Below are 27283 nucleotides of genomic sequence, written 5' to 3' on the forward strand. Positions count from 1 at the left end.
GGAAGATGGTCAGTCGGCAGGCGGCTTACACAATTCACGGATCCCTGTTCTGGCCATTGCAGCCTGGGGGACTCCAAGTTGTGATTGGGTAGCAGACGTGGCCCACTTCGCACGTCGAGCGTTGGGACTGCTATGCGGTCCCGGCGCTCTGGGATCTCGGCGCTGCGAAAACTTTCCCACTCTTTTGTCGGTCCGTTTCGGGACACGCGAACAAGCTATCGAGGCGCAACAAGTCGTTTCGAATCGGGCATGAGCCTCGGTCACCGTCCGTTGAAGGAGACAATCGATTAATAGGTAAGATTGATGCATCTGCTGCCCCTTGGGTTTTTGGCGTTCTGCGGTCAATTGGCCGCCCAACAGCAGCAACCGCTGACCACATCTTTCAAACAGCACGAATGAAGTCTCTACGGATACAGTCCGCCCTGGGGCTCTTTCTCCGACCCTGCGCCGCCCCGTCGGTCGCCATCCCGGGACTTAGGGCGCAAGCACGATGGGCGCATAATGGTTCACAGCAACAGAAGCAATCCCAGCTCCCATTAGTACCGGCACCGATTCCCTTTGTCCCCGATGTCGAGACCTTCCTCACGGTGATCGGCCGCGGCCTCAAACAACACGCGTCCAAGTTTCCTACGTGGGACGCGCTCTTTACTTTGACGTCCGAACAGCTCAGAGAACTCGGCATCGAGCCTCCAAGGACGAGGCGGTACCTGCTGAGGTGGAGGCAACGGTTCAGGGAGGGCAAGTTCGGCATAGGCGGTGACCTCAAGTACGTCGAGAATGGCACGGCGGAGCTGAGGGTCCACGAGATCGACAAGACGCCGCTGCTCCGCATAAGACGTGTTGTCAACGTGCCTCCTGGAAAGAAGATCGAGGAGGTCTCGCCCTCGGAAATGGTCCGTGCAAAAGGCTTCACGGTCAAAGGAACCCGCACCATTGTGGGCCCCTACGCGCTGCCCATGAAGCACGGCGGTGCACGTATCACGGTAACGGAGGGCATGTGGGAGGACAAGAGAGGACATAAGGTGGATGGCGGTGAACGGAGGAGAGCCGAGATCCGCTTCAAGAGGCGCGTTGCGGAGCGGAAGGCGTTGAGGGAAGCGCAAGGCTACTATTAGCGGCCACATTACGACTGGGTGGCCCGGCGTGCCAGGAGCAATGTGTTAAAATATGTAGCAGCGACGCATCGCGTGTAGAAACTGTACAATATTGGGACTTGGCGTCTAGATCTCAAACCAGCAGTTTCGAGTCTTGTCTGTCAGTCTTGCCTCTCGGTCACACCCACTTTTCTTACCGTGGGTGCTGGCCGTTGCTTTGCCTTCAATCGTCCTTTTCATTTTTTTTTTGATCCGTTCTCCTGTCCTCTATCCCTGCTTTCTTTCTCTTGTTTCGTCTTTTTTGTTTTTCTTTTTCGTTGCCTAATTAATCCAGGCTTGGGACAAGGAGGAGAGGAAGTCGCATCACCGAATGAATATTTCGTAATCCTTATGAAGCTCGGAACAACATCGTGCGCCCATGAGCCCCGCTATCGGGCCTTTCCCTGTGTGACCTTCCGAATATGTGGCGTTCGGGCGCCGTCAGCATCCGCGTCTGTCCAGTCTCATTACCCCAGGCTGTGTTGTCAGCGTTGACTAATCGGCGGGGAGGGTCGTGTGCAGCTCCCAAGTTCAGGAACAAAAACTGTGCTTCATTCCCAAATTTTAAGAAGTTTGAAACAGCGACCAAAGTTCCTGTCCACTTTTTCTTGAGGCACAGAGAAGCTTCAGACGAATTGATGATGTCCGTTTCAAGTTTCGAAACAGCGGTTTGCGGCGTTGGCAAGCGTGATGCACTGCCGATGAATCCTTGGCCTCCACCAAAAGCGGCGAAGCACCAGCTGCGATGCATCCCACGAGCAGGCAACAGCAAAACGTACCCTTTGCGCCCCAGCGAACTCTGATTCACGAGGAAGCCTGCCTCTTTCGAAGAGCAAAGAAGCGAATACTTAAAGTGTCTCGTGTCGCATCCCGGACCTATCAATCATGCACAACCCGACTTGACATTGTTGGACTCGACGATATCGACCGAAATGTTCAAGAATTTACACTGCTCTACCCTGGTCGCCCGTTGCCCGAGAGTCGAGATGGTGGAACGCCAGACGCACCTCGTCACATACCGGCAGCTTGTCGAACAATCTTCTCCGACCCCGACTTGATGAGCTCGAAATGCGGGTGCCGAATGCTGTTTGGGTGCAGGTTTGCTGGCTGCGACATTGACATGCTGCAGGTGCCAAGGGACTCGGCGACTCATTGGCTGGTTTTGTGAGGGGACTTTTTCTACAAGGCACTGAACACTGGGTGGTCCAAAACGGCATGCAGTCCGAATACGATTTGACCTTGGGGAATACCAGAGTCCATCACACCGATTTCGCACTCGGCTAGGCGCGGAAGGGGCGGGTGGGATGCTGACAATTTGGGGCTTCACTCTTGGCAGATCCAGGTCCTACGAACCTCGGTTTTGGAGGCCGGCCAGACCGATAGAGGCCTCGCTTAGGCTAGTGCGTTCTGGTTTGGGTTCGAAGTGACGAAAGGGGAAGGGGAGGGTCGTTATCGGTGTCACCAGAGAGCCCAAGGTTGCAAGAATTGCCGATATCGACGACACGACACTCCACGACGACCACCAGGACGATGCATAGGCTGCCAAACAGCGCCCAGGGTATTTGGCGATTGGGATACCGGACACTGAACCGAGCCGGGAAAGCAGACGCGCTGCTGCGATGTTTTCGATGATCTTACGGCAGGGGACGGGACTTTCAGAGAACCCAAATCGTACCAAGCGCCTTGTGGCATGCGATGCATGAGGCAATGTTGGGGTAGCACAAAGGCCCGGACGACTTCGATGACGTTATGTGCGGGAGGGCGTGAAGAGACTTATGGTAGCCATGACAAAGTGGCTGCTTCTGGAAGGGCTGTCTCATCGTTTGAGCGAGCCATAGAGAAACAGCACCATGGGGGACTTGGCCAGGATATCGATTCGATGCGGGAAGACGGCGAAGGCATCCTCCAATCTTCGATGCTGCTAAAGATAACCTACGGCTGATGATCCCCGATTGACGATCGACCATGGGCGCTGCCGAGGTCTGAACGTTGAATCCTTGTGGACAGTGGGGAAAGAGGAGACGGGAGCAATGAACAAGCCGCGCCCCGGCGAGAGTTCTGGGTGTGAGGCGAGCGGCAAGCTGCGCCGTTTTCGTCAAGTGTCAGCCGCCACATCCGTTGAGGGACATTGCACGCCTCGCGCGTCGCGCCACACGCACTCGTTCTTGGCAAGGCAGATTTCTGCTCGGCTGGTCTCGAACTCATATCCATGTGCGATAGTTGCACATAGCGGTTTGATGACGAGAAGCTATCTCGAAACGGATAGTCAGACCCTTCAAGTTCTGGTCGCCAGTCTGCTAAATCGCTCAAGGCAAGAATATTGGCTCCGCGCCGTCGACACTAGGCTCGGCAAAGCACCCGAAGTATGGGGTCCTCTTTATGCGGCGTAAGTGTATTTCTCATTTGTCAACGCTAGAACTCCGTTGCTGGCCAGTCGGCGTTGGCAAACGGAAGCAACTCGGATCCGGACGGACATTCGCAGGTCGGTGACCGGTTCGCCCGAACACGATCAGTCTTCCAGGGTGTTTCCCGACTTAGCGTGCTACAGAAGTGTACTACTACTACTCATTAGTGGGTATTTTGCACTAAAACTACACTAGTGTAGTATGTTCTGCAGTGTACACTACGGAGTAGCGTAGTTCAAGGCATGTCTTGGCACGAGTTAAATATAGAGTCACTCTTGCCAAACTGATTAGCGTCAATCTCCTTGGGCAAGAACAAGCTTTCCGCTTCTTGGACGCCACCAAAATTATTGCGCCAGTGAGGCCAAAGAACTTCGTAGCTGTGAACCAAGCGACCTAGAATTCGCGATTCAAACAACCCCGGTAAAAGTCAGTGTCTGCTTCGATGCCAGGCATTGTGAACATCAGTCTCCGTTTCAATGTGCATACTCCGTAGAGAATGAAGGGAGTTTGCGGTCACCAAACCCACCAAGTCCTCTAATGCGGTGGTGAAGACTTTCTATTCCGTACGCAAGAGGGGTGCCATGTCATCCTGTTTTGCTCCGGCAGGTTTTGGGCGCTGTTAGTCGACTGACGTGATGCCGTCGATAAACTTGGAAGCATTCGATAACGTTACATGATACCGCAAAGCGGAGATCTGGGAACCCTTTCATTTTCCGGCGACCAATCGGCCGGCGCGGAATATTTAGCAGTCGCAACAAGCATGAGCTATGCATGCCCAAAACTCCCACCATTGTCGTCAAGCAGCCAGCCCGTCGTTTCTTCAAACCCCAGCAACTCGAACTGTCCGAGCACAAGCAGCAGACAGCCTCGCGGTCAGAAGAGGAAGCCCAGCGCAAGGGCAATTGGTGGGAACGAAAGTCGGAGGCGTGGGCCGGCGTTTGGCGCAGTACACTAGCGTGATGTACTATATCGGGCATGTTGTGGCACGAGAACTAATTGAGGAACAGCAACCCCAGCATAACGCAAGGCTGAAAATTTCATTGGCGCTTTCGCCTTAGCTGAAATAGAACGGTCCGCCTGCCGAAGACAAATTCCCGAGCAGAACGAGCCTGTCTGACGGACCATGCCGTCGGGCCCAGTGTTTTGTGCACACACAGCTCTAAAAATAAAAATAACCTCAAGGTGGGTCATTATGCGGATCCTGGAGAATTCTTTGGGACTGCGATCGTCGTTCCCAAGTGTGGGCACCAATGCCCGTTGGCTCAGTGTTTCGCGAGTCCAGTCACAGTAGTGTGGCGGTGCACGAAGCTTAATTATTCCCCGGACTACCTGGGGCGGGAGGCTGCACGGACCGGCAATGGCCAGCGACGGCATCCGGTCTAGTGAACGGAATACACGGACACTACAATAGCGTATCGAAGCGGCTTCAGGATTAGTTAGCTAGCACTATTTTTGATTTCGAGCCGAGTGCACCGGGATCTAAAACTTTTCATGCCAAGAACCTCTTGTAGAAACGGGCCCACGGGTCCCGCCGAGAAACGGTCAGACATGCTCAAACAGTCCGGAATAGGTTAGACGTCTTTGTCGTATGACCTCAGTGTACATAGTATACACTACATCAAGACTCGAAAGGATTTGCGAGTTGGCCGCACCCTGCACCATGCGGGCGGATATCTAATCGTAACCTCTGGATGTAACGGACGAGAAAGCGGCGCGGCGAAAACCACGAGGTTGAGAGACAGCGATGTGGAAAGTCGCACAATGTGTAACCATTGCACAACTGTCACTGCCCACATTCCAGTAGTGATGTACGTACGGAGTAAAGAGGTTAGCTGGGCGGTAAATCTCGATACATACCTTCCGCTGCTAGCGTACCGTGAACCCCCCCCCCCAAAAAAAAACCCCAAAAAAAGTTAAGGTTTTCAGCTTCAGATCGTTCGCCCGATTCTTTCAATTCCGCGATGGGGGCGCTGGGCCCCGCTACCAGCAAGTGGAACAAACCACGAAATACACGAGACATGTTTGGGGTTCGCTTAAACTTGTTTCTTCTCTTGGCCCTTCTCTACATCTCTCAATTGCTAATACGTCGTGACCTGTAGTGTGACCTTGATCAGGGGGCAGCGTTGTTCAGGGTGCGAGAATCGGAGAACTTCCAGGGCCAAGCACTTCAACTGGGTAGTGTAGTGTACATCCGTATGTGCACTCGGAACCTGCCTTAAGCTATGAGGGACCCACAGGCAAGGCCCGGGGCTTGCACGGAAAGAGCCAAAGTTCCTTCTAGCTTAAAGCAGTAAGCGGGGCCCGCTACACCAACAAGATCAGATGGCCATTGGCCGGTTTCGCACAGACCCAAATCTTGCAATGGTCCTTCCATTTTCATGAACCTGAGAGGAGGGAAGCCAACTGCGAGTTGCTTTGGGGAAGAAAGTCAATTACTCTGTTGACTTGAGCTGCTCGTTACCGAGTTCGCCTGATCAGGTAACCACCCCTTCTCCCTCGTGAAAGACTCGGATGGTGCATCCTGCGATTCGCATGCTTACAATTGATGTTCAGCCCTACACAACAACTGCCCAGGACAGTACGCTACACTACCAGTACTTGGAATAGCCTTGGGATCCTGCGGCGTTCGTGTGTGGTGCACATCCGAAGAATGTACTCCGTACATCCGTCCAAATGCCCACTGGCGACCGAGATCGCGGCGCATTCGAACCATGCCTTTTCTGGGAGAAATTCGTCCATCCATTCTCCACCAATACGCCACCTCCCATGCTTGGGTTACATGCAGTTCATGGGCAGCAAGAGCTTGCTCTCGCTTGCTGTTGTCGATGAAGCCTTGATGGTGGGCTCCCAGGTGGAGAGCGTGGGAGGGATCTTGCAACGACTGGCCTAAAACACTGTTTTCTCCAATTTATTTTTATCCTTGAGCTCCTCACAAAAGCTCACCTTTTCTTCGAGAGGGCAAGGTGAGTTCTTGGCAGATCGGGGTGGAGGTATACCGTATTGCTCGCTTTGACAAACCCAGAGCGCGCGTCCCGACACTGTGTTAACCATCAACCAGTTAACTTACCTAACGTCGGCCATGGCGTACCCACATCAACGCTCACTGAGGGAGAGGAGTGAGACATCGAAGATGAGGCTGGGCTCGCCCAAGTGTACGGACTAATGAATTGCAGGTGCCGTGCCACTACCAATCCGCGTGCGCATGCGAGTGCATGCCGTACCGGTGCACGCGAGGCACATCCGGGGATCAGCCAGTGATTTGGCTCAGCAAGGTGGCAGCAGTCGACAAGGGGAATCCCGAGGAGGGGGCTCTCAAGGGACCTCTCACCTCCCGCTCTGGTCCAGGATCCACTCAGAGAAGCAGGCTCCGGGGCGGGTGAATGCACCGTCCACGATGCCCACATGCGGCGACGACCAGTCATCCCTGCTCCCGTTCTGGCATGGGTCAAGGACGGGTGCGCCGCAAGCGCACCATCCCCACTCCACTAAGCCCCTCGCCTTGTGGTCTTGAAGATGGAGTCATAGAGTCCACTCCGTGGTGCGACTCATCGCTGCTCGTAGGGCAGCGACTCTGGACTTCGGACCAAGCCGCTCCACTGACAGACCCTGCAGACCCTCTCCCTCCCTCCCTCCCCCCTCACCGACATCAAGTCCAGCTCTCCAATTCGGGATGGCCCGTCTTATATCACGGCGTGGAGCTTTGTGTGTCATCTTCTGCTTCAATTCCCCGACTTATCTCTCCTGCATACCACGCCAGCGCCGCAAATAACGGTCATCAAACTCCTCGACCAGTACCTTCAACACTAAACCCCTTGTCAGTTCCATCTTTGGCAAACGGTCGTTCCTGTCGACGAGTCGACAGGGCATTCTCCCAACGTTCAATCCGTCTAGCCTCCTCGATCCATATTGTATATAAGTGATCAAGCTTCCCTAGTGGGCGCCACCCGTTCCCGAAGCAGCAACAAGCTCAAGCATCTTTCCCGAACTGGAACCCGAAAGATCAAGAGCATACAAGAAGAGCAGACTTCGGCCTGTTAGTCTCGTCTTCCTCTTCCTTCTCTTTTCTCTCTCGAGATGTCCTCATACCAACCCGTTGAAGACCAAGGCTACATAGAGGTCTGCCATCCCCACGACTCGCACAACGAAGAGTGGGACGACGCCGGGTTAAGGAGTAGGCACCAGTCCACCCCAAGGCAAAGCAAGCAGCCCCTCCCTTCTCCCCACTCAGGAAAGGGCCGCAGCAAGACCAAGGGCAGCAAGACAACCGCTGCCACCCAGTCAGGCTCAGACACCGAGAGAGAGCCATCCAAGATGTCTTCCAGGTCGTCCAAGCTCTCGTCATCCTCGGCTTCAAGGAAAGACAAGGCCTCATCAACAAAGACCAAGAAGACCGACGACTGGACCGAGGTGACAGAACCAGACGAGAGGCGACGCATCCAGAACCGGATCGCCCAGCGCAAGTTCAGTACGTCGACGCCCGCGAGCCCACCAGCTAGCCCATCCCTCTAACCGAGATGTACAGGGGAGAAAGCTCGCGAGCAGAAAGACCGCGCCGCCCGGGACGCACAGAACCAGCAATTCGCCGGCTCGGTCTATCACATCCCCGACCCAGAAGACTTCAGCTTGGACGATGGCGGCGACCTGTCGGGCCTGCCCTGGGGCGGCCTCAACATGCGGCACGTCGTCGCCCGGGGGCACGCGTCCTCGAGCGCGAGCGGCCACAGCCGTTACAGCGGCCACACGGGCGGCAGCAGCGTCATCCTCACAACAAGCGGCACACCGGGGCCTGTCGACCAGACGATTTACCAAATGAACCCGTACGGCTACGCGCCACCACCGCCACCGCATCCGCACGGGGGGATGGTGGACGCGAACGGGGAGGTCTATCACGGCTATGAATCGCCTTACGCCGGGGCATACTACGATTTCGATGCGGCAGCCGCGGATCCCGGGCATGGGATGTGATTCCCTCCCTCCCCATTTTTTTTATTCCATGATGCTATGATGGGTAAGTTTGTGCACATCGAGCCCTCACCCCCTCTGTTCTTTTCCAGTTTCTCTGCGATGGCCGCTCTCTCAATTTAGCACTGTCTGGAGATGTCAAGGCGAAACGTTAGCCTTTACAGGAAGGTGGAAGCACGTTAGTGTACTGACGAATTAGCGTCTTAGGGGAGATCGGGATGTGCCTTGTGTCGATCGAATTGAATGAACCTTTTTTGAGGGCCTGAGACAGGGGACTGGGCTCGTGTTCGAGACGGGGAATGATTTTCGCTCTTGGCCTCCCGTGGCGTCTGACGGCAGCGACTCAGGCGTTTTTTTTTTTTTTTTTCACTTCACTTCGCTGGGCCTTTTGCGGCTTTCCTCTCCTTTTTTCCAGCGTTGTCGCATGTTTGGGGTTCTGGTTGGTTGGGGAAAGCGAGCGTTGTGTGTATGGCTGTGATAAGGGACTTGGCTCGCACTGCACTGCAGTTTGGGACACACTGGGGCTTAGCATCACTAGACGGTCTGCTTCCTTTTTTTTTTTTTTTTCTCTCTCTCTCTCGGGTTGGGGGGCGACACGGGATTTTCCTTCTTTTGTCTTTTCTCATTTCCTTTCACTTCGGCATATACCCTACGCTCGTCGGTTGGATCTCGCGGGTTTTCTCCCCTTTTGTTTTCTCTTGTTTTTTTTTTTTTTTTTTTTTTTTTTTTTTTTTTTTTTTTTTTTTTTTTCCCTCTGTTCTTTGAACACTTGGGTTGGGTCAGGGCTTGGGGCATACAGGATTGGTTGATAGGGTTCTGGGCTCGGGAGGCACTCTGGGTTGCATTGCTTTGGCTGCCCTACACCGCTTTTGGCTTCTCGTATCATGATGACGGCTAACAAAAAAAGCGTTCTTCGCTCTTCATTCAACTATTTCCTGCAAGGCTCCCTTCGCAGTCGTTTCCGTATGCATACAACAAGGTTAGCTTGTGGTTGTATCCAGGATTATTAATCGCGCCCTTGTTGCGACATTGTAACCGAATGCGGCTGCGACCGGGGAATGCTTGGCAGGCAATTGCCCTGTTCAGATTCCCGGCACTCTGGATCGTCAGGTTGCCAGTGGTTACGCAACTTCCCCATGGGAGGGTGACCACGAGGATCTTGCAGCCTACGCAGTACACTGTACAGATTACACTGCTGCGTTGACGTGTTGACTGACGTAGGGGAGCGCGTTATCCGCAAGCATCGCTGGAGGAGTGGTTTCTGCCTGATTTCTGCCCTGACAAGTGCCACGGTCTGGAATCGGCAAAGCAGCAAAACCCCCGCCATTGCCGGCCTCGGACTCGGGTCAATTCTGCCCAGGCATGACGGACAAGCTCATGCCAAAGGTTCCATGCGGTCCCGCATGCGCGGCGTCGTGCCACGCGAATGCGTCCACCATCTACGCGAGAAAACGTGACACACCGTCCTCTCTTTCCCTCCAAGGGTGGCATTCCGCGACAAAACGTGCACTACGCACTCTTCTTCCCGGCTCGCCAGGAACAATAAGCGAGACGATCTCTTCAGCAATCCGTCCCCGGCTGCATTTACAGAGACACAGGGACCGTGGAACCTATGGTTTTAAGGGTGGCACAGCCACCACCATTGCAGTCCATTTCCGTGCCATCCAAAGTGTCTTTTTGGTTTGGGGGAGCATTGCCGCACGCTACTGCATGACCGCTTCACGGGCGAAGCCCGATGGTCGCCGATAAGATCTCGGTAATAAATTTCAGCTCTCAAATGCGCACGCCAGACAGGAGATGGCGAGCGGTCCTACATATGGCGAAACCAGTTATCGGCGACTCCCACCTTGCCGAGGAACATATACGAATCCTGAGGAGGGACTGGCACTTTGTACGGATTACAGTTACTTTGTTTCCCCGCATCCCGCAGCCCGCAGCCCGCAGCCCCCGCGATTGTCAAGCCTGTGCGGGAGCAGCCGTGCCATCGGAGGACCGAAGGACTGCCGACTTGTTTCCATCCAAAGTTACAGGATGAATGAAACTCCTCCGTACTGGACGAGGGTTTTGGCGGCTGTTCGATCAACCTTCGATTTGCATCATTCGTACCACCTAGGGGGTAAAAAAAAAAAAACACAAAAAAAAAGGTCGATCGACTCACTCACTTCAAGGGTAACACAAGTCAAAGCAGGCAGCATCTTCAGAGCGGGAAGAGGAGCGTGTTTCCAATCCGACAGACCGGCTCGAAACAAGCTTCGGCACTCAATGTTGGCGAAATTGACCTGATAGATCTATCTACATAGTACGGGTGGGCGATCTGTGGCTTCAGGTTCGATGAGACGGACCAGTCAGGGCACGGAATCCTTGTGAACAGGGTCGTCCGGTGCTCTTTGGAGGGAGGCTCGGCGAAGCCCGATGCCTCGGCTCACCGGAGTTGCCTGTCGAAGAAGATCGCCTTCTGCGTTTTGTGCCCCTGTGTTGTGGCTGTCGGAGACCAATGTCCCTTGTTCAAGGGCGCACACCCGATCGCCAGATACGGGAGGTTCCTGCATGCGAGCGGCACGAGGGAGCAACCTCTCCGCTGTCCTTGCCCCGTTGTGGGTTAGTTACACCTGTTGAAATGCTGGTTGCGGTGTGCCGGGGTCGCGCGCATAAGTCTCGACCGTTGCAGTGGCTGTCGAGCCGGCAAAGTGGCGCACAAGGGGGGGAGGGGATTGTGTAATCAGACACGGCAAGTCGAGATGCTCTGGCACGGCTGGGCGTAGTGTAAAGCGAACCCCTGCTGGACTCGGAATTTCTGGGTTCTCTCCCGCTGCAAGGTACAGTACAGGACGTGTACGGAATAGCGTACTAACGAACATGTATCGAACTTCCTCCGGAAGGGATGTCACAAGGTCCTAGTCTTGGTGTCTTGAGCCATGCGTGCCGTCTCAAGTCACTCAGACGGGGATGGTGCAATGCTTGTCACCCAGTGCTCAAGAGATTTGAAACGTGCCTTCGGCTCCAAAGATAGGGACACATCACTAGGACCATCAGCAGTCCATCTCTGTTGGCTGCCCATGCCGTGGGAGAAGAACAGCGAGGCTTACTTTGGCAAGCATGTCAGGTCAACAAACACCGCAGCTCTTGAATTCCCGGATTGGCCAACGGACTGGAGAAAGACGCATAACGTCACCTGTCTCGTTGTTCGTAGCCAAGCAGCGACTGCAAGACTAACTATCCTACCAGATTGGCTACCCGCCCTTTCTCGCGGCGGGGATTGCAGAAGGCCGCAGGACCTGTGACCAGCTTATGTTCCCAAGCCCGATGCCGATGTCCGAGCAGACATTGCTTCTTCGGGGGGGGGGGGGGGGGGGCGTTCGGTTCGCAGTTTCCACTCCACAAATTGTCGGAGCCAGAGCGGGTCAGGTGCCGTCCATATAGGTTGAATCGCGACTTGTCCCGCTTTGGTTGATGAGAAGGGAGAAAGAAGCAAGTTTAGGACCGGCTACGTGTCGGTATTGATAATGGCCGTGATGGGACCTGCAGAGAGAGAGGTCAAAACATTGAAAAGTCCGAGATTTGTCGCTGCTGCCAATTCAGTTCATCCGTAAGGTGCTTTGCATGCAAGAGTGCCACGGCCACGCTCAGAGTACGACACTACGTTGGATGTGGTCTAGTAGATGAATTGGGGTCCCAAAAAAGGATGCCGTGGGGGCTCTGCGTCGACGGAGTTTCCGTATCGAGACCACTCGTCTCCCCACATTTTGGTACTGTACAGTAATCCGTAGTTACTTGTACACTAATCTGTAGTTACTTCAAGAATGTGGGGATGAAACGGCCAGTCCACGGGATGCCAAGACTTTTTTTCTAGGCCCCCAATTGGAGCTTGTCACCGTGAACGTGTTCGAAACCCGGAGACACCAAAGGTCGAAGCTCCCTTGCCGACTAGGTTGTGTGTACGGATTACGGTCTGCGCGCTTCACCTTCCAAGACGCCATGAAGCTCTGATTATCTAATTCTTTGTTTCTTCTTTGTTTTGTTAATCTGAACTTTGAAGGAGCACCGCCATGCCGTCGGGACGCCAATTGAGCTTTCTGCTCACCCTCGGCTGGCTCAGTGCCCTCTTGACCGCCCTTGGCTTCGCAACTGCAGTATCAGCGAACGCGGCTACCGATGACGAACCGATCCTGCACGGCGAGATTGGGCGCCAGAATAATCAGAGTTTACTATGGGGCCCCTATCGCCCCAACCTCTACTTCGGGGTGCGCCCCAGGATCCCTCAGAGCTTGATGACGGGCTTGATGTGGGGCAAAGTCGAGACATACACCGACTTCCAGCACAGTTCGTTGTCCCCCCCCCCCCCTTCCCTTTCCCGGCACCCCTGCTCTGCCGGGCGCCTCTTTTCGTGGTCTGACCATTTTCCGTTACAGCGGTACGGTACACCTGCGAACAGAATGAGGGCATGAAGGGGTATGGATGGGAGGAGTACGACCCCCGGCGGGGCGGTATCCAGACCATCCACGACATCCAGAACGGCCTCGACCTCACCACCTCCTTCGTCAAGGTACCCGGCGGCACGCACGGGGGCAATTGGGCGGCACGCATCAAGGGAGTGCTCAACGGTGATGCGCCCAAGGACCAGAAGACTATCGTGGCTTTCTACGTCACCCAGGAAGGGCCCGACTCGGAGCTGCAGGCGCTTCCCGGCGAGGATGAGTTTGGATATGAGGGGGACGTCACCCTGGAGGGGCACTCGGAGTCGCTTGGTAACTACAAGCTTGTCATCACGAGAGGCCAAGGGGTCCAGCCCAAGAGCGAACATGACATCTCGCGAATCCGCGGTCCCGGCCAGACCGTCGTCCAGTCCTTGACCTACCCCGAGGAGCACATATGGCAGGCGAAGCCGATTCTATTCAGACAGCTCAAGGAGGGCGTCGACTGGTTGGTCGAGAACAAATACGACGTCCAGGACCCCCCGCCGCCATGGCAAGTGTACTTGCTCACCAACCGACCCGGCGCCGGAAACGTGCATATCGTGCAGAAGGTCTTTGAAGGCGACTTTGAGTTCGATGTGCTCTTCTCTAGCGAGTCGGCAGGCAAAGAGCTGACGAGTGCCGATCTGTCGAGGGAGATCAAGGAGACGACCGAGTCCTTCGCCGAGCGCTTCTCAACCGTGTTCGCCCCGAAGGCTCCCTTCAGTGCTGACAGGTTCAAAAAGTTCGGCCGGAGCATGTTCTCCAACCTGATCGGCGGCATCGGCTACTTCTACGGACATGCCGTGGTGGACCGGTCGTACGCGCCCGAGTACGATGAGGAGAACGAGGGGTTCTGGGAGGAGACTGCCGAAGCGCGGGCCCGCAACCAGCAGGCATTGGAGGGGCCGTACGAGCTCTTCACGAGCATCCCATCCCGGCCGTTCTTCCCGAGGGGTTTCCTGTGGGATGAGGGGTTTCACCTCCTTCCCATCGCCGACTGGGACATGGACCTCACGCTCGAGATTGTCAAAAGCTGGTTCAACCTGATGGACGAGGACGGCTGGATCGGCCGCGAGCAGATCCTCGGCGCCGAAGCACGCAGCAAAGTGCCCCCCGAGTTCCAGACACAATATCCCCACTACGCCAACCCGCCGACCCTCTTTTTCATCATCGACGCATTTGTGGAAAAGCTCGCCGGGGCGGCAAATGGCAGTCTAGGAGACTCGGGCAAAGAACGACTCGCGCAACAGCACGACGAGTCCTCCCTCACCGCCACCGCCTCCCTCGATAACCCGGAAGTCGGCCTCGAACACCTCCGGCGCCTGTATCCCCTCCTGCAGCGCCAGTTCAACTGGTTCCGCAAGACCCAGGCCGGCGACATCAAGTCCTACGAGCGGGAGGCCTACTCCTCCCAGGAAGGCTACCGCTGGCGCGGCCGCACGCCCACGCACTGCCTGACGAGCGGGCTGGACGACTACCCGCGCCCGCGGCCGCCGCACCCCGGCGAGCTGCACGTCGACCTGCTGTCGTGGGTGGGCGTCATGGCGCGGTCGCTGGCCAACGTCGCCGACGCGCTCGGCCTCTCCGCGGACGCGGAGCAGTACAAGAAGATCCTGACCGCCATCGAGCGCAACCTGGACGACCTCCACTGGTCCGAAAAGGACGGCTGCTACTGCGACGCGACCGTGGACGACTTTGAGGAGCACACGCTCGTCTGCCACAAGGGCTACATCTCGCTCTTCCCGTTCCTGACGGGTTTGCTCAAGCCCGACAGCCCCAGGTTGGGGAGGCTGCTCAAGCTGATAGGCGACGAGGAGGAGCTCTGGAGTCCGCACGGCCTGCGCAGCCTGAGCAAACAGGACGAGTTCTACGGCACGGCCGAGAACTACTGGCGCAGCCCGGTGTGGATCAACATCAATTACTTGGCGATTGTCCAGCTTTACGTACGTTCGGATCCCATCCCCTCCCCCTCCCACTCTTTGCCTCTTTTATTTATTTATTTTTTTTTCCTCCTTTTATCATGTTACTGGGCAGAGTTACTGACCTTGGCGGAAACAGAACGTGGCCACACAGGAAGGTCCCCATAGGGAGACGGCGCGAGACCTGTACTCGCGCCTGCGCAAGAACATTGTCGACACGGTCTACCAGAGCTGGGAGGAGACGGGCTTCGCGTGGGAGCAGTACAACCCCGAGACGGGTAAGGGCCAGCGCACGCAGCACTTCACTGGCTGGACCAGTCTGGTGGTGAAGATCATGGCCATGGAGGACTTGCCAGCGGCCGAGGCGGCAGCGGGGCATGTGAGGGACGAGCTGTAGATAGATTCTGATATCTTTGTTGTAGATCTCTTTTTGTCAACGGGCTAATAGAATATAATCCTGTCTCATGTCAACGTAAACGAGTCTCATAACCTGGCCCCCACTCAAAATGAGATGTGATGACGAAGGTGCTTTGACGAAATCCGTTTCCTAGTCATAAAAAACCACACCCCCCCCCCCCCCCCAAAAAAAAAAAAAAAAAAAAAAAAAAAAAAAAAAAAACTACTTGCTGTAGAGATACATGAGGCATCGCGGTTGTGCAGATCCCTCGCTCAGGATATTTACCTTCCCTTAGTCCCCGCTATGCCATCCCCCTTCTTTGCCGCGTCCTTCCGCGGCAACACCTCGACCTGCCGACTCAACAGCTTTCTCAGCTCGGGTGTGATTACCTTTTCCGGCTGCTTCTGCTGCTCTTGCTTTTGCTGCTGCTGCTGCTGCTGCTGCGGCGGCGGCGGCGGTTGCGCGGTGGGCGACTTGCTCGTGTCCCTGCCGCCACTGGCACCAGCTTGGGCTCCCTGGCCGGAAGCAGGACCGGGCCCAGAGGAAGAAGCCTGCTCGAGGACCGGCCGGTGCCTGGGCGCGGGGAAGTTACCCTTCTTGTCGACGGCGTCCACGAGCCGCCGGAAGCGCTTGAAGAGGGCCTCGGCGCGGATGAGGGTCGAGTCGAGGTCGATCGTGCTGGAGAGCTCGTTGACTGTGTGGTGTTTTGAAAGGACGACGTCAGATTTGATGCGTGGTAAATCACACAGGGAGGTGTGAAAGGGGAGATAGATAAGGAAAGGGGGGGGGGGAGGCGAAAAGGGCTAAAAAAAAAGGCTAAAAAAAAAAACCTTACCGTACTTCAGCACCTCGTCAAAGTGCTTGAGATGCGTCATGATCACGTCCCTGTGCTTCTCGAGGATGGCGAGGGCCACAAACAGGTGGAAGCTGCTGGTCAGGTAGTCGGTCCAGAGCACCTCCCAGAGATGCAGCACGTCGGGCCAGTCGAACTCCCGCTTGTACCAGACGAGCAGCATGCGGAAGAAGAAGAAGAAGTTGGTGCTGTCGGCCGACTCGAGGTGGGCGTACAGCTTGGGATCCATGAACTGGACGAGGTGGTCCAGAGCGCGCAGCTGCGAGCGCATCCCCGACTGGTCCCGCAAGAAGTTGCGCTCCATGCGGTCCATGAAGGACTTGAAAGCCCAGAAGGCCAGGGCGTCGTCCTGGAGGACCGCGTAGATGGGCGCGAGCAGGTCCGACATGCCCTGGACGTAGCCCAGGTCACGGTTGTACTCGTTGTACGTGAGGAGCATGTCTTTGAGCTGCTCCATGTGCGCGTTGGTGCCGACGCTGGCAAAGGGAGAGTCTGGGTCCGGGTGAGGGATGTCTTCGCCGGCGAAGATGGGGACGTTGCGGTCGGTGCGATGAACATCTTTCTCTGAAGAAGGTGTGTTGTTTAGTCGCCGCCACTCGTGTGGGAAGGAGGAGATGAAAATAAAGTCGAATAAACTCACCGATGCGTCCTCGCTGTTCCCGCCACCACTCGCCCTCTTCGCCCTCTCCGCCCCTGTCGATCTGACGCTCCCACCAGGCGCCCTTGAGCTTGATATAGGCGTCTCGGAGGGAGGCGGCCTGGGCCTTGCGCTCGTCGGCCGTGCTGTACCACTCGTACACGCCGAGGAGGAACAGCCAGGCCTCCTTGCGGACGCCGTCGTCCGGGTCGAGGCCGCCGTGGAAGACGCGCTCCTTGAGCTCGTCCACGGTGACGGACAAGCGCCCCGTCCGCGGGTCGAAGAACGAGTTCCACTCCTTGAGGGTGACGGGCTTCCGGAGCTGCTCGAGCGTCAGGCTGCTGGTGCTGTCGAGCAGCTCGAACTCGCCCACGTCCGTGTCCTCGAGTTCCATGACCTCCCGGGCGGTCCATATCCTCTGGTTCCTGTCGCGCTCGCTCTGCTCGGCGATGCCCATGGCCCACCGCGCCAGATAGATGCGGGCGCTGTCGAACTCCTCCTGTAGCGTCTGCACCTCCGGGTTCCGCAGCAGCCTCCGCACCTGCGGCGGCACGCGCGGGTTGTCCAGCACGTCCTGCGCGGCCTGGCGCGTGAAGGTGGTCACCCTGCTGAACTTCTCCATGATGTTCCACCCGGTCTCCTTGACAAACTTCATGAACGGATCCATCCCGCCATCCCTACCCCCACCGGAGCCACCAGCAGCAGCAGCAGCAGCAGCAGCGGAAGCAGCGGAAGCAGCAGTACGGGAGGCCGCCGCCCTCGAAGCGCCCGGCACACCCACGCCCCTGCCGCCACCGCCGACGGCGGTCTTGACATTGGTGCCGACGCCGCTCTTGCCGCTCTTGCCGCCGAACGCGAGGCTGTCCTCCTCGCTGGGCTCGACCAGGTACACGTTGGGCTCGACGGCGCTCCGCTCGACGGCGACGTAGCGCTTCAGCCAGCGCAGGACCTCGTCGCCGCCCCAGAACATCTCGCCCGTCTCGTCGAAGGGGTCGAAGGAGTCCCTGGCGCGGCGGTGCTTCTGCAGCATGGTGCTCTGGCACTCGTCGTCGTGGAAGAAGAGGGGCGGGAACGAGTCGCCGGCGCGCGAGTTGATGATGACGCTGCCGTACCACCAGCCGACGCTGGGCGGGCGGACGAGGAGCGAGTAGATGGCCGAGAGGGGCACGGCGAAGGCGTAATGGCCGACGCCGGCGGTGGCCGGGTGGCTGGTGACGGTCGGCGGCGGCGGGACGAGGTAGGACTGCTTGGGCGGCGAGTCGGTGTCGCAGAGGTCGACCTTGACGTAGATGGACGCGGCGTCGCCGAGCTGGGACTCGGGGACCCAGGCTAGGAGGAGGTCGGAGGAAGCCGGGTGGGCGCGGGAGGAGGGATGGCTGCTCCTGCTGCTGCTGCTGTTGTTGGCGGGACGGTCATTGTTGTCGTTATAGTTGTAGCTGTTGTAGTAGTTGTAGTAGTAGTTGTTGTTGTTGCTGATGCAGCTCGTCGAGATATGAGAGGACGGAGGGTGCTTCTGCTGCAGCAGGGCAATGTAGCCGGGGATGTTGTCGCGCGCCGAAGGGGTCGGGTGGACGTAGACCTTGGATTTGGAAAAGAGCAGCTTGACGCCGCGGCCGGTCTCGGTATGGGTGATGGTGTCGTAGTCGCCTTCCTCGTCGTCGCTCATGGCGTAGAAGCTGCCGGCGGGAGAGGGGGGGCGGGGAGGATGGGAGATGACGGAGAAGGAAGAAGCGGCCGTCGTGGTTGTGATCGGCTGCGACGATGACAACGGCGGCGGCGGCGGCGGCTGTTCCGAATCTGGATTCGAATTCGGGAGAGTCGACCCGGATGCCCTTGGCGGCGACAACGGCGACGACGACGGCGACGGCGACGGCGACGACGTCATGTTCGAGATGCGCGTCATGTCGTCGGTCGCTCGCAACTCAAACTCCCGCCAGTTGTTCCGAGGTTGGCAATTGCTCGTTGCCCTGCAGACAACCTCGTGCTGCGTGTCTGGCGTGGTGGGAAGCGTCTGCGGCGCATGCCTCGAGAGGGTCGTGTGTTGGTGTCAGCTGGGCCTGGAACCAATGCGTGCATGATGTGCTGATGAGGAACAGCCTGGGGAAGCCCCGCGGTTGATGATGCGGGTGTGGAGGGGGATGCTGCATGAGGTAGCAGTACCCGCTCAACATGCGTAAACATGCGGAGAATTAAGTATCTCTACATGCTAACGTATCGGCAAGCCACGGCCAAAACTTCGCCCCCTCTTGACGCGTACGCCGAAGGGCGCCGTCGTCATCTCGGCCTCAACAACACGAGAGCTGTCGATGACAACCTCAGCACGCTAGATCTGATTCTCGTGAGTTCGGAAAAATAGGGCGTTCATTATCTTCGTTACACAGACAGACGTCAGCATAGGCGCTGGTCGATTATTAACTAACGGTCCTGTTCTCTTTTCATGTTTCCGATCCTGCCTGTCGTGCTCCCGTAGTAGTAGTGGGCCTCAAAGCGCTGTCGTGCTGGCCAGCCAGACAATCCAAATATATCCAGACACAAAACAAAGAAGCGTCGCCAATTCCAAAAAGCCCCATATCTCCCCAAGTGCAAGCTCATATCGTTACCGTGGCCGTGGTCCGCTGGGCAACCCCGACCTAGGGCCGCTCGGCAGTCCGTAGCTCCTTCCCCCCCCTTGGCCCCCAACACCTCCCGCTCCCGAGCTAGAATAACTCGACCCTCCATCCGACGACCATGGCGCGTTCGCGCTCATCACCGACCGCTCCGTGTGTCTCGTGCCGGGCAACCCGTCACTCCCCCCGGCACCCCCCTGACCGCTCCAAGCCCACCGGTTCGCCGACGGTTGCGCCGGTGGCGGTTGTTGCTGCTGCCCCGGCGGCTGGAACGGGCCTCCCGAGCTGGGGCTCGTCGTCCTCGAGCCGCCCCAGAGCCTCTGCTTGAGCTTCTCCTGCGCGCTCACCCCGGACGACCCGCTCGGGGCCGGGCTGACCCTGCCCGGCCCCCCGCTCCCGGCCGCCTGGTAGCTCCCCGCGCGCTGCCCGGCATCGCCTCCGCCAGCGAAAGGATTCCGGCTGTTCACGAACGGCCCCGGCCGCTGCGCTTGCGCCTGCTGCCCCGCGCCGTTGCTATTGCTGTCCCCCCACAGGCTGCTCAACCCCCCGCCGGCCGCGCCGGTGCTGCTGCCGTACCTGCTGCCGCCGCCCGATCCCTGGTTCGCGAAGACGGGCTGCGGCGGCGGCGGCGCCTTGGGATCGGGCGGCAGCCAGCTGGGCAGCGGCTGGCCCTTCTCGGCGTAGTAGCCGCGCAGGACGCGGCAGACGTGCGTATCATCCTCGGTGTCGCCGTCCGACTCGCCGCCAAAGTAGGTGCGCTGCAGCTTGGAGATGTTGGAGGATGCGTTGGTGAGCAGGCCTTTGTACCATGAGGCCATGGTGGGCGACTTTCTTTTTTCTTCTTCTTCTTCTTTTCCTGCTTCTTTATCCTCCTATTTTTTGGTGGCCAATTAGGAACCTTCTTCTTTTCGTTCTTTCCTTCTTTCGTTTGTTGTTTGGTTGGTAACTTGGAGGCGCGAAAGCGGCGGTGTCGAGCGATGATTGGCGATTGGCGACTGAGCAGTGGGCGAGGGTCGAGGAATCGAGATTCAAAGAGGAATGCGGGATGTGTTTCCGCAGAGAAAACAAGTACAGTCTAGAGCGGCAACAGAATCGGTGCTTCGATCCGTGAGCTAGCACGTATCTGCTGCTTGCGCTCGACGATGCGTGCTGACGCCGCCGTTGCTGTGGTGGGGGGTTTGATGCGAGATTGGTATACGTAGTTTGTCGCAGTGCGCGGTCGGGGCACACCCTTGCTGCACACAGCTCTGCTTGTGGTGCTCCCGCTGCAAGAGGCGCCCCGCTCGTGGGCCTGAAGCGGAAACATGGCTCTCCGTAATTTCTGGTATGCCGCAGTGACTCCGTACGGAACATGTAAAATACAATAACGTTACATGCACTACCTTACCTACTCCGTTCGGAGTACTCCGTACATTCGGGGGAATCCATTTATGTGCAGAGTCCTCCGTGCCTACATGATCCGACGACAAGTGGGCAACAGGTTCATTTTACCACATTCCTTGGTCTTCCGGCCTTTGGGGCGTTGGCGATATGCTCACTCCGACAGGGTCGCTTGGTATGGAGCCTCGATTTTTTGGCCCTCCGTAAGAGGTACTTGAATGCTCTCGTTTTACCCAGCTGTTGCCTCGATTTCAGAACATCTTGACACTTGACACCCATGACATGCAGGGTCAAGGCTTGCCTTCGTTCGGCAATAGTGGTGAAATTGCGGGCATAGTAGATTCCTTGGGCATCAAAGTATAACTCCGACACCAAGATTGAAAGGGAGCTCGACGGAGACGCAATCCAGCTGAAGGATTACTCGCTTGAGTCACGGTACGCCCTTGTAGGCCGATCACAAAGATCACGATGATGAGTGACACCTCAAGCCCCCCATCCCGGTCGTGCTGGAGTAGATGCTGACTTGGGACACGGTCTTCGCAGCTGAACCCTACCTTGATCGCATTTGAGGTGTATCAGCTTAGTCCTGCGTTCCTCGCATGAGGACGACGACCGAAAAATCATACATAACGCCTCTGCGCACTCTAAAATGCGAGTAGTTTTGCCCTCTCCGTCTCCCTCTCCACTTCGATCTCCTTCCGTTTCCGCGCCGCGGGCTTGACCGCGCGGCCTCTCTTCCGCTTGTCGCCGGCCTTCTTCTTCTTGACCTCTTCCTCGTCGTCGTCCTCCTCACTGTCCTCGTCGTCGTCGTCGCCATCATCGTCGTCATCCTCGGCGTCGTCTTCGTCGCTCCCCAGCCAGTCCTCGATATCGGCCAGCTCTTCGTCGTCGCTCTCGTCAAAGTCCGACACGTACTCCACCGCGCCGTCCTCTTCCTCCTCGTCCTCCTCCTCCGCTTCTTTCTCGAGTTCCGCCTCAGACTCGCCCTCCTCCCCGTCCTCCTCGATCCCCTTGTCCATGTCCTTATCCCGAACTCCCTCGCCCTCCGCCTCAAGAGCATTCAACACCTTCTTCCAGATGTTGGCATTACAGTTGAGCGGCATGTCGCCATACGCGCCCTGCCGCAGGCGCTCGAGCAGCTCCCGCTCAATGGTGCGCTCGAGCTTGGCGGCCGCCAGCGCTTTGCGCTCGCGTGCCTCCTCGCGGTGCTTGATCTTTGGCGCCATCTTGGGCACCAGCCTCTCGCCCAACCGCGCCTCCTCGGCCGCTATCCTGCGCATCCGCGCCGCCACCTGGACGAGCCGCGTCAGGCGCTGCTTGCACTTGTGGATGAGGAATTTGGGGAAGAATTGCAGCCGGCTCTCGATCTGCGCGAGCGCTTCTTGGTAGTTCTTGGAAAGTTTGATCTTCTCCCACCATTTTGACGGCATGTGCGATCGTTCAATCTGAGGAACGGAGAAGAGTCCCAGGTTAGAGATTGCCACACTCTAGAAACTGCCTCACTCTGCGAAGGGGCAGGAAGAGAACAACGCACCGTCTTTATGTAGAGATATATTGTCCCTTTCGGCGATGTCCTGACCGTTGCATACCGGCTGTTGGCGAGGGGGCAACTTTGGCGGTTGCACAAACCGCTGACCTGTTCCGTCGTGAGCAAAACGGCCGCGTAGCACCGGGGAGGCCACATACAGAGTATTCATTTCGGCAAAAGTTATTTCCCTTGTTTGTTCTAGGCCGAGTTAGGGTCAGTGGGCGACACAAGAGGAGCAACAAGCAATTCTTACTTGAGCTTGAAGGCACAAAACTGTTCTGCAGAGCTGAATTAGCATGGAGCGCTTGGTCGAGTTGGGCTAATCGAGTGCTCACGGTTTATAATCTGCCAGACGATTTCGTCAGACATGGTGCAATGTTGTCGGCAGGCGTATCAAAATAGGCTTGGCTCCAGGTCCGCCTCGGAAGAGGGGTGAGATAGTCTCGAAGAGAAGCCGTTCTTCTCTATGATAAATAACTTGGAGGGGCTGCAAACGCGATGCTGAAAAAAAGCTCTGGGCTCTCGAAGTTTTGGTCCAGGGATTGGCCAGTGCATGCGCAATCTTGGTCTTATCGGAGTCGGGCCAGTTCTAGCCAATTAAAGTTTACTCTGTTTACTTGGCAGTACTGTTACTGTACTCTGTACGGAATACATACATACTCTACTCTACTCTAACTCGGTCGAAACACCTTGCACCTGCACAGCTTCTAGTTGTGTACCAAAGTCAATGTTCCGCTATGCGCTGAGGAGCGTCTTGAGACAGCAGCCGCGGGGATTTGGAGCCGCACCTGCGCTGCTTCGGCTCCAATCACGGCATCATCCTCGCCATCACATTCACAGTCTGAGCAGCAGTGGCTTACCGACGATCAATGAGGCTCCTTTCATCAACAACGATACCATTTACGCCCTGTCATCGGGATCTGGAAGGGCAGGCATAGCCGTGATTCGAATATCCGGCCCTGATTGTCTTGATGTGTGTTACCTTCAACCGGTTTTTTTTCCTTTTTTAATTATTTTGCCTGATTAACAGAGATCTGTAGGTATACCGTGGACTTTGTCCAGGTCGGGCTGTGCCCAAGCCAAGATTTGCCGCGGTGAGGACACTCTTCGAACCCGGGCCGGTCGATGCGTCTGGCGCGAATGTTGTCGACTCTGATGCGCTTGTTCTGTACTTCCCTGGGCCCAAAACAGTCACGGGAGAAGACGTGCTTGAGCTCCACGTTCATGGAGGTCCCGCAACCGTCAAGGCCGCCCTCTCCGCCATCCGGAAGTGCTCTTCATCCGGGAAGATACGCTACGCCGAACCGGGAGAATTCACGAAGCGTGCGTTCCACAATGGCCGATTGGATCTCGCCCAGGTCGAGTCCCTCGGCGATACGCTTGCTGCCCAGACCGAGCAGCAACGCCGTGCAGCGGTTCGAGGCAACTCGGGCATCCTGGGCAAGACGTACGACAGCTGGCGCGAGCAGTTGTTGCTCGCCCGCGGCGAGATCGAGGCTCTGATCGACTTTTCCGAGGACCAGCATTTCGATGAGTCGCCTTCCGAGCTCCTGGCCAACGTCACCAGGCTGGTCGAGGACATCGTTCGACAAATCCAAGTGCACAAGCTCGGCAACCAACGGAGTGAACTGCTCCGGAACGGGATCCGCATAGCCCTCCTCGGTCCGCCCAACGCTGGGAAGAGTTCGCTGATGAACCTGATCGTCGGCCGAGAGGCCTCGATCGTCTCAGACGAGGCAGGTACAACCAGAGATATTGTCGAGGCCAGTCTTGATATACGGGGGTACCTTTGCTCCTTCGCGGACACTGCTGGAATCCGGACGAAGACATCGGAACCCATGGGTCACCACGACGGAACCTCGGCTTCCCCCATTGGCGCCATTGAGGAGGAAGGTATTCGGAGAGCGCGACAGAAAGCCCTGGATTCAGATGTCATCATCGTCCTGGCATCTGTCGAGGCGACGGGGTCCGGCGCCGCCCGGATAAGTTACGATGCTGAGACTCTCAGGTTAGCAGCCGGTGCGAAGCAGTGCCTTGTGGCGATCAATAAGACCGACGTCGTCAGCCCGGAGATGCTCAAGCAGCTCGTCCGAGATTTCAAGTCATCCGCGCTGGCGGATGTCGACGGCCTACGCGATGTCGAGCCGCTGACCATCTCCTGCAAGGCTGCGGCCTCTCCGGCAGCTGCAGGGCTGACTGATGCAGGCGGCGTACGCGCACTCACCGAAGCGCTGACCCAATCATTTTCGAACCTGACGTCGTTGCCGGATGACATGCAGCATCTACTTGGTGTCAGCGAGCGACAAAATCAACTGCTTTCCGAGTGCGAACGGCACCTCGAAGATTTCACGACTGAAGCTGAAAGATCCGACTCTGGTGATGAGCCGGATGTCGTCCTGGCCGCGGAGCACTTGCGACTCGCCGCCCTCCGGTTGGCCTCTATCACCGGGCGTGGCGAGTCTGGAGACGTGGAAGAGGTTTTGGGTGTCATCTTCGAAAAGTGAGTCAACTTGAGTGCGATCTCTTGGGCACATTCCCGCTAACAAGCGAGCAAGATTCTGTGTCGGGAAATAATGATTATGCAACAGTAGTATTACATACAAGCAGCGTAGGACCCTCCGACCGTTCCCGGCGAAAAAGTCCACCCATCTAAAGATCATCAAGTCAGCATCCGAACGCCCCTCCGTCTAGTGGCCCCTTCCGAGCCTGAAGTCTATCGTCGAGCCCTGGAATTCGGCCGGCCACCTAACAGCCGCCGCACCGCCCTTGGGCTTGCGCCCACCGTCAACCAGTCTATATGCCATAGTCGCACAGTCTATCGCCGTACCAACTCCTTTGCGATGCGCGCTCAAAAACGATGAGAGCCAGCGGCAACTCAAGGATTGAAAGCCTGAAACGGAAACGATGAAAGAGAGGTCAAAAGGAGGATCTAGTGATGGTTGTCATCCTCGTCGTCCTTGTCATCTCTGGTCGACCTGTCAGTTACCAACCCGACTTTGCTTCTCACTTTTTCTTTTCCTTTCCCCGAAGGGAAGAGGGAGATAGTCGTCTGGGGCCGACTCACTTGTTGTAGCCAGAACGACCACGGTTGACAAACTGGTTCTCCTCATCATCATCCGAGTTGCCCCTAGGCTCCAGCATTAGTGCCCTATTAAATTCTCTCTGCAAAATCTGCTCAGAGGAGACACTACTCACTTGTTGTAGCCGGAACGGCCAAAGTTGGCAAACCTGTTCTCGTCGTCGTCGTCCGAGTTGCTCCTGGGTCGCGGTGTTAATCTCTCGGTCGTGAGGATGTTGTCGCTGAGGGTTACTCACTTGTTGTAGCCGGAGCGGCCACGGTTGACGATGGAGCTGGTGGCGAAGAAACCGGTGACAGCCATTGTGAATGTTTTACTTAGAATTGGATGTTCGACTGCTGTTGTATGAGGGTTGGTTGGGAAGGCTTGCGCGCTGGGAGCTAGTGCGAGAGCTGCTGTAGAGGTTGCTGGTGTGTTGTTGATGATGATGATGATGATGATGATGGACACAGGTCTTCCCCCCAGGATCTGACCAGGTCTTATATAGGCCGACGGCCGTGAAGATGCCATGTCTCCTGTTGACCTATGTCTCGTGCCATCACCAATCCGCTTTCGAGCAGCCTTGTCGGCGAAGGCGGCGATGCCTCAGGGCTCCCGAGCTACGGATGACCTAAGCCTGATCACGCCCATCCCCACAACGCGAAGACACTTCGAGATCCTACCAGCAGGGGCGTCGCAAGACGAGGTTGTTACAAAGCACGATACGTATGCACATACATGCAACCACGCCCAAGGTGTGACTGGAGTTAGTAGCATCCGAATGGGTTCCCCAATCTGGTCGAGGACGGGCGGCGTGGGCCTTTGCAGATGCACTTTGACACGACCAAAAGCAGGCAAGAGAGCACTTCCGGATACCGAACCCTCCTTGGATGTTACGAGACTGCCAATACGGCCTCTTGGAGGGGTGTGAACTGTGCAGCGCCCCTAAGCCGCGAGATCCGGACATTTGGCTTTTGGCTATGCACCGTCTCCGATCGAGGTCCCGTGGCTGAGTCTGGTCTGGACTTGGACTTGGTTTGTATGCCTGGGGCTACTTCCCGTAAGGCTGAGCCGCACTACTGGGACAAAAGATGGATGGATGCCTGGCGCCCTATGTAAGCACCAGGTAGGGGTCGGACAAGTCGCTTTGCCGGAGCCGCCCGCTTGCGGCACGAACAAGCGACCATTGGACCAGTAGAAGAAATTCTCCCTCCCACCAATCCGGTTCCGATTCTCACGCGCCTTTGCTGACAAAGTCGAGGACTAGCCACCCTACTTACTTTTTTTTTAAAAAAAATAAAAGAAATAAAGAAAATAAAAAATAAAAGTTTCTTTTCATGGAACAGAAGGTGTTTTTTTGTTTTTTGCAAGGGCCTTCAGCTCAGCGTCTAGTGAACCCTTCTCAGCCTGGTGTGACAGGGTTGATACCGGAATTTGCAGTTCATGAACTTTCGCATCGAACACGAAGGGGTGATTGCCTTTACCCAGCGATCACGGCAAGCCCGGCCTCGGGGTTTGCGGTAGACCCACTGTTTCTAGTGTAGAGAGCAGGCGGTCCCCGGAGGATCCGCAAGGGTCCGGAACCCCCCTTCCCGGTTCAGGGCTCTGCGGCTCGGCCATCGCACGTGTCGCAACCAACCAAACACGGCCCAAACGGATCGACTCAACCAGGACTTCTTCTTTTCGCCGGTTGGTGGGCAGATCCTTGTGTACTTTGTACATACATAATCCGTGCAACCATGTACGTCATATCTTACGCTCTGCGATGGAATAAGCGCGCTTGTGTACCTGGCCGGACCGGAAATGGAAGGTACTCAAGGGGAAGGGGGGGGGCTATGGTAACCACCGTGATGTCTCTCTTCGGGCCGTTGAGCCGTGAGGAAACACGCGCCAGGATTCCTGACGATCTGTTTGTCTGGACCGTTCGCCTGGTTCCTGGTCGTCCCTCGTGGA

At 56.8% G+C, this 27283-nt stretch overlaps 8 protein-coding genes across 8 annotated transcripts; 4 read left to right on the plus strand and 4 right to left on the minus strand.

The window, feature by feature from the left end:
* Positions 1–194: 194 nt before the first annotated feature.
* Positions 195–1260, plus strand: P884DRAFT_241994 (mitochondrial 37S ribosomal protein mS41). Its single transcript, XM_069440253.1, has 2 exons — positions 195–294; positions 391–1260. Exon 2 carries the CDS (start codon positions 396–398, stop codon positions 1113–1115), a length of 720 nt encoding a protein of 239 aa, XP_069298108.1. The 5' UTR covers positions 195–294; positions 391–395; the 3' UTR covers positions 1116–1260.
* A 6352-nt stretch (positions 1261–7612) lies between these two features.
* On the plus strand, positions 7613–8503 carry P884DRAFT_269202 (uncharacterized protein; the record flags this gene model as incomplete). Its single annotated transcript, XM_069442256.1, has 2 exons — positions 7613–8003; positions 8061–8503. The coding sequence occupies 2 exons, from the start codon at positions 7613–7615 to the stop codon at positions 8501–8503; spliced, it is 834 nt and encodes a 277-aa protein (XP_069298109.1).
* Positions 8504–12546: 4043 nt separating this feature from the next.
* P884DRAFT_198540 (glycoside hydrolase family 63 protein) lies at positions 12547–15270 on the plus strand (the record flags this gene model as incomplete). The annotated part of the gene is made up of 3 exons (XM_069438152.1): positions 12547–12820; positions 12910–14897; positions 15013–15270. 3 exons carry the CDS (start codon positions 12547–12549, stop codon positions 15268–15270), a joined length of 2520 nt encoding a protein of 839 aa, XP_069298110.1.
* Positions 15271–15501: 231 nt separating this feature from the next.
* P884DRAFT_222429 (rab-GTPase-TBC domain-containing protein) lies at positions 15502–18777 on the minus strand. Its single transcript, XM_069439523.1, has 3 exons — positions 16764–18777; positions 16106–16687; positions 15502–15964 (listed from the first exon to the last, which is right to left on the minus strand). Exons 1-3 carry the CDS (start codon positions 18661–18663, stop codon positions 15552–15554), a joined length of 2895 nt encoding a protein of 964 aa, XP_069298111.1. The 5' UTR covers positions 18664–18777; the 3' UTR covers positions 15502–15551.
* A 284-nt stretch (positions 18778–19061) lies between these two features.
* P884DRAFT_129054 (Sec1-binding region of Mso1-domain-containing protein) lies at positions 19062–20519 on the minus strand. Its single transcript, XM_069437194.1, has one exon. It carries the CDS (start codon positions 20182–20184, stop codon positions 19357–19359), a length of 828 nt encoding a protein of 275 aa, XP_069298112.1. The 5' UTR covers positions 20185–20519; the 3' UTR covers positions 19062–19356.
* Positions 20520–21168: 649 nt separating this feature from the next.
* On the minus strand, positions 21169–22643 carry P884DRAFT_291615 (ribosomal L28e protein family-domain-containing protein; the record flags this gene model as incomplete). The annotated part of the gene is made up of 5 exons (XM_069444111.1): positions 21169–22191; positions 22281–22382; positions 22433–22472; positions 22528–22552; positions 22610–22643. 5 exons carry the CDS (start codon positions 22641–22643, stop codon positions 21391–21393), a joined length of 1002 nt encoding a protein of 333 aa, XP_069298113.1. The 3' UTR covers positions 21169–21390.
* A 358-nt stretch (positions 22644–23001) lies between these two features.
* Positions 23002–24778, plus strand: P884DRAFT_277076 (GTP-binding protein TrmE N-terminus-domain-containing protein; the record flags this gene model as incomplete). The annotated part of the gene is made up of 2 exons (XM_069443035.1): positions 23002–23247; positions 23315–24778. 2 exons carry the CDS (start codon positions 23002–23004, stop codon positions 24776–24778), a joined length of 1710 nt encoding a protein of 569 aa, XP_069298114.1.
* A 384-nt stretch (positions 24779–25162) lies between these two features.
* Positions 25163–25824, minus strand: P884DRAFT_329205 (uncharacterized protein). The gene is made up of 4 exons (XM_069445626.1): positions 25590–25824; positions 25470–25532; positions 25339–25401; positions 25163–25240 (listed from the first exon to the last, which is right to left on the minus strand). Exons 1-4 carry the CDS (start codon positions 25652–25654, stop codon positions 25204–25206), a joined length of 228 nt encoding a protein of 75 aa, XP_069298115.1. The 5' UTR covers positions 25655–25824; the 3' UTR covers positions 25163–25203.
* Between the last annotated feature and the right edge of the window lie 1459 nt (positions 25825–27283).

This window comes from Thermothelomyces heterothallicus (genome assembly GCF_042370625.1).
Source record: "Thermothelomyces heterothallicus CBS 202.75 unplaced genomic scaffold P884_scaffold_9, whole genome shotgun sequence".
NCBI lineage: Eukaryota > Fungi > Ascomycota > Sordariomycetes > Sordariales > Chaetomiaceae > Thermothelomyces > Thermothelomyces heterothallicus.

Bases quoted from the DNA above. Each gene is read 5' to 3' on its own strand.
- P884DRAFT_329205 (XM_069445626.1), bottom strand. From the start codon at position 25,654: ATGGCTGTCACCGGTTTCTTCGCCACCAGCTCCATCGTCAACCGTGGC. The intron at 25,402-25,469 runs GTGAGTAGTGTC...GCTGGAGCCTAG, and splicing joins GGCCGTTCCGGCTACAACAA to GGGCAACTCGGATGATGATG. The intron at 25,241-25,338 runs GTGAGTCGGCCC...CAGGTCGACCAG, and splicing joins GGTCGTTCTGGCTACAACAA to AGATGACAAGGACGACGAGG.
- P884DRAFT_222429 (XM_069439523.1), bottom strand. From the start codon at position 18,663: ATGACGCGCATCTCGAACATGACGTCGTCGCCGTCGCCGTCGCCGTCG. The intron at 16,688-16,763 runs GTGAGTTTATTC...CACCTTCTTCAG, and splicing joins GGAACAGCGAGGACGCATCG to AGAAAGATGTTCATCGCACC. The intron at 15,965-16,105 runs GTAAGGTTTTTT...AACACCACACAG, and splicing joins TGACGAGGTGCTGAAGTACG to TCAACGAGCTCTCCAGCACG.
- P884DRAFT_129054 (XM_069437194.1), bottom strand. From the start codon at position 20,184: ATGGCCTCATGGTACAAAGGCCTGCTCACCAACGCATCCTCCAACATC.
- P884DRAFT_241994 (XM_069440253.1), top strand. From the start codon at position 396: ATGAAGTCTCTACGGATACAGTCCGCCCTGGGGCTCTTTCTCCGACCC.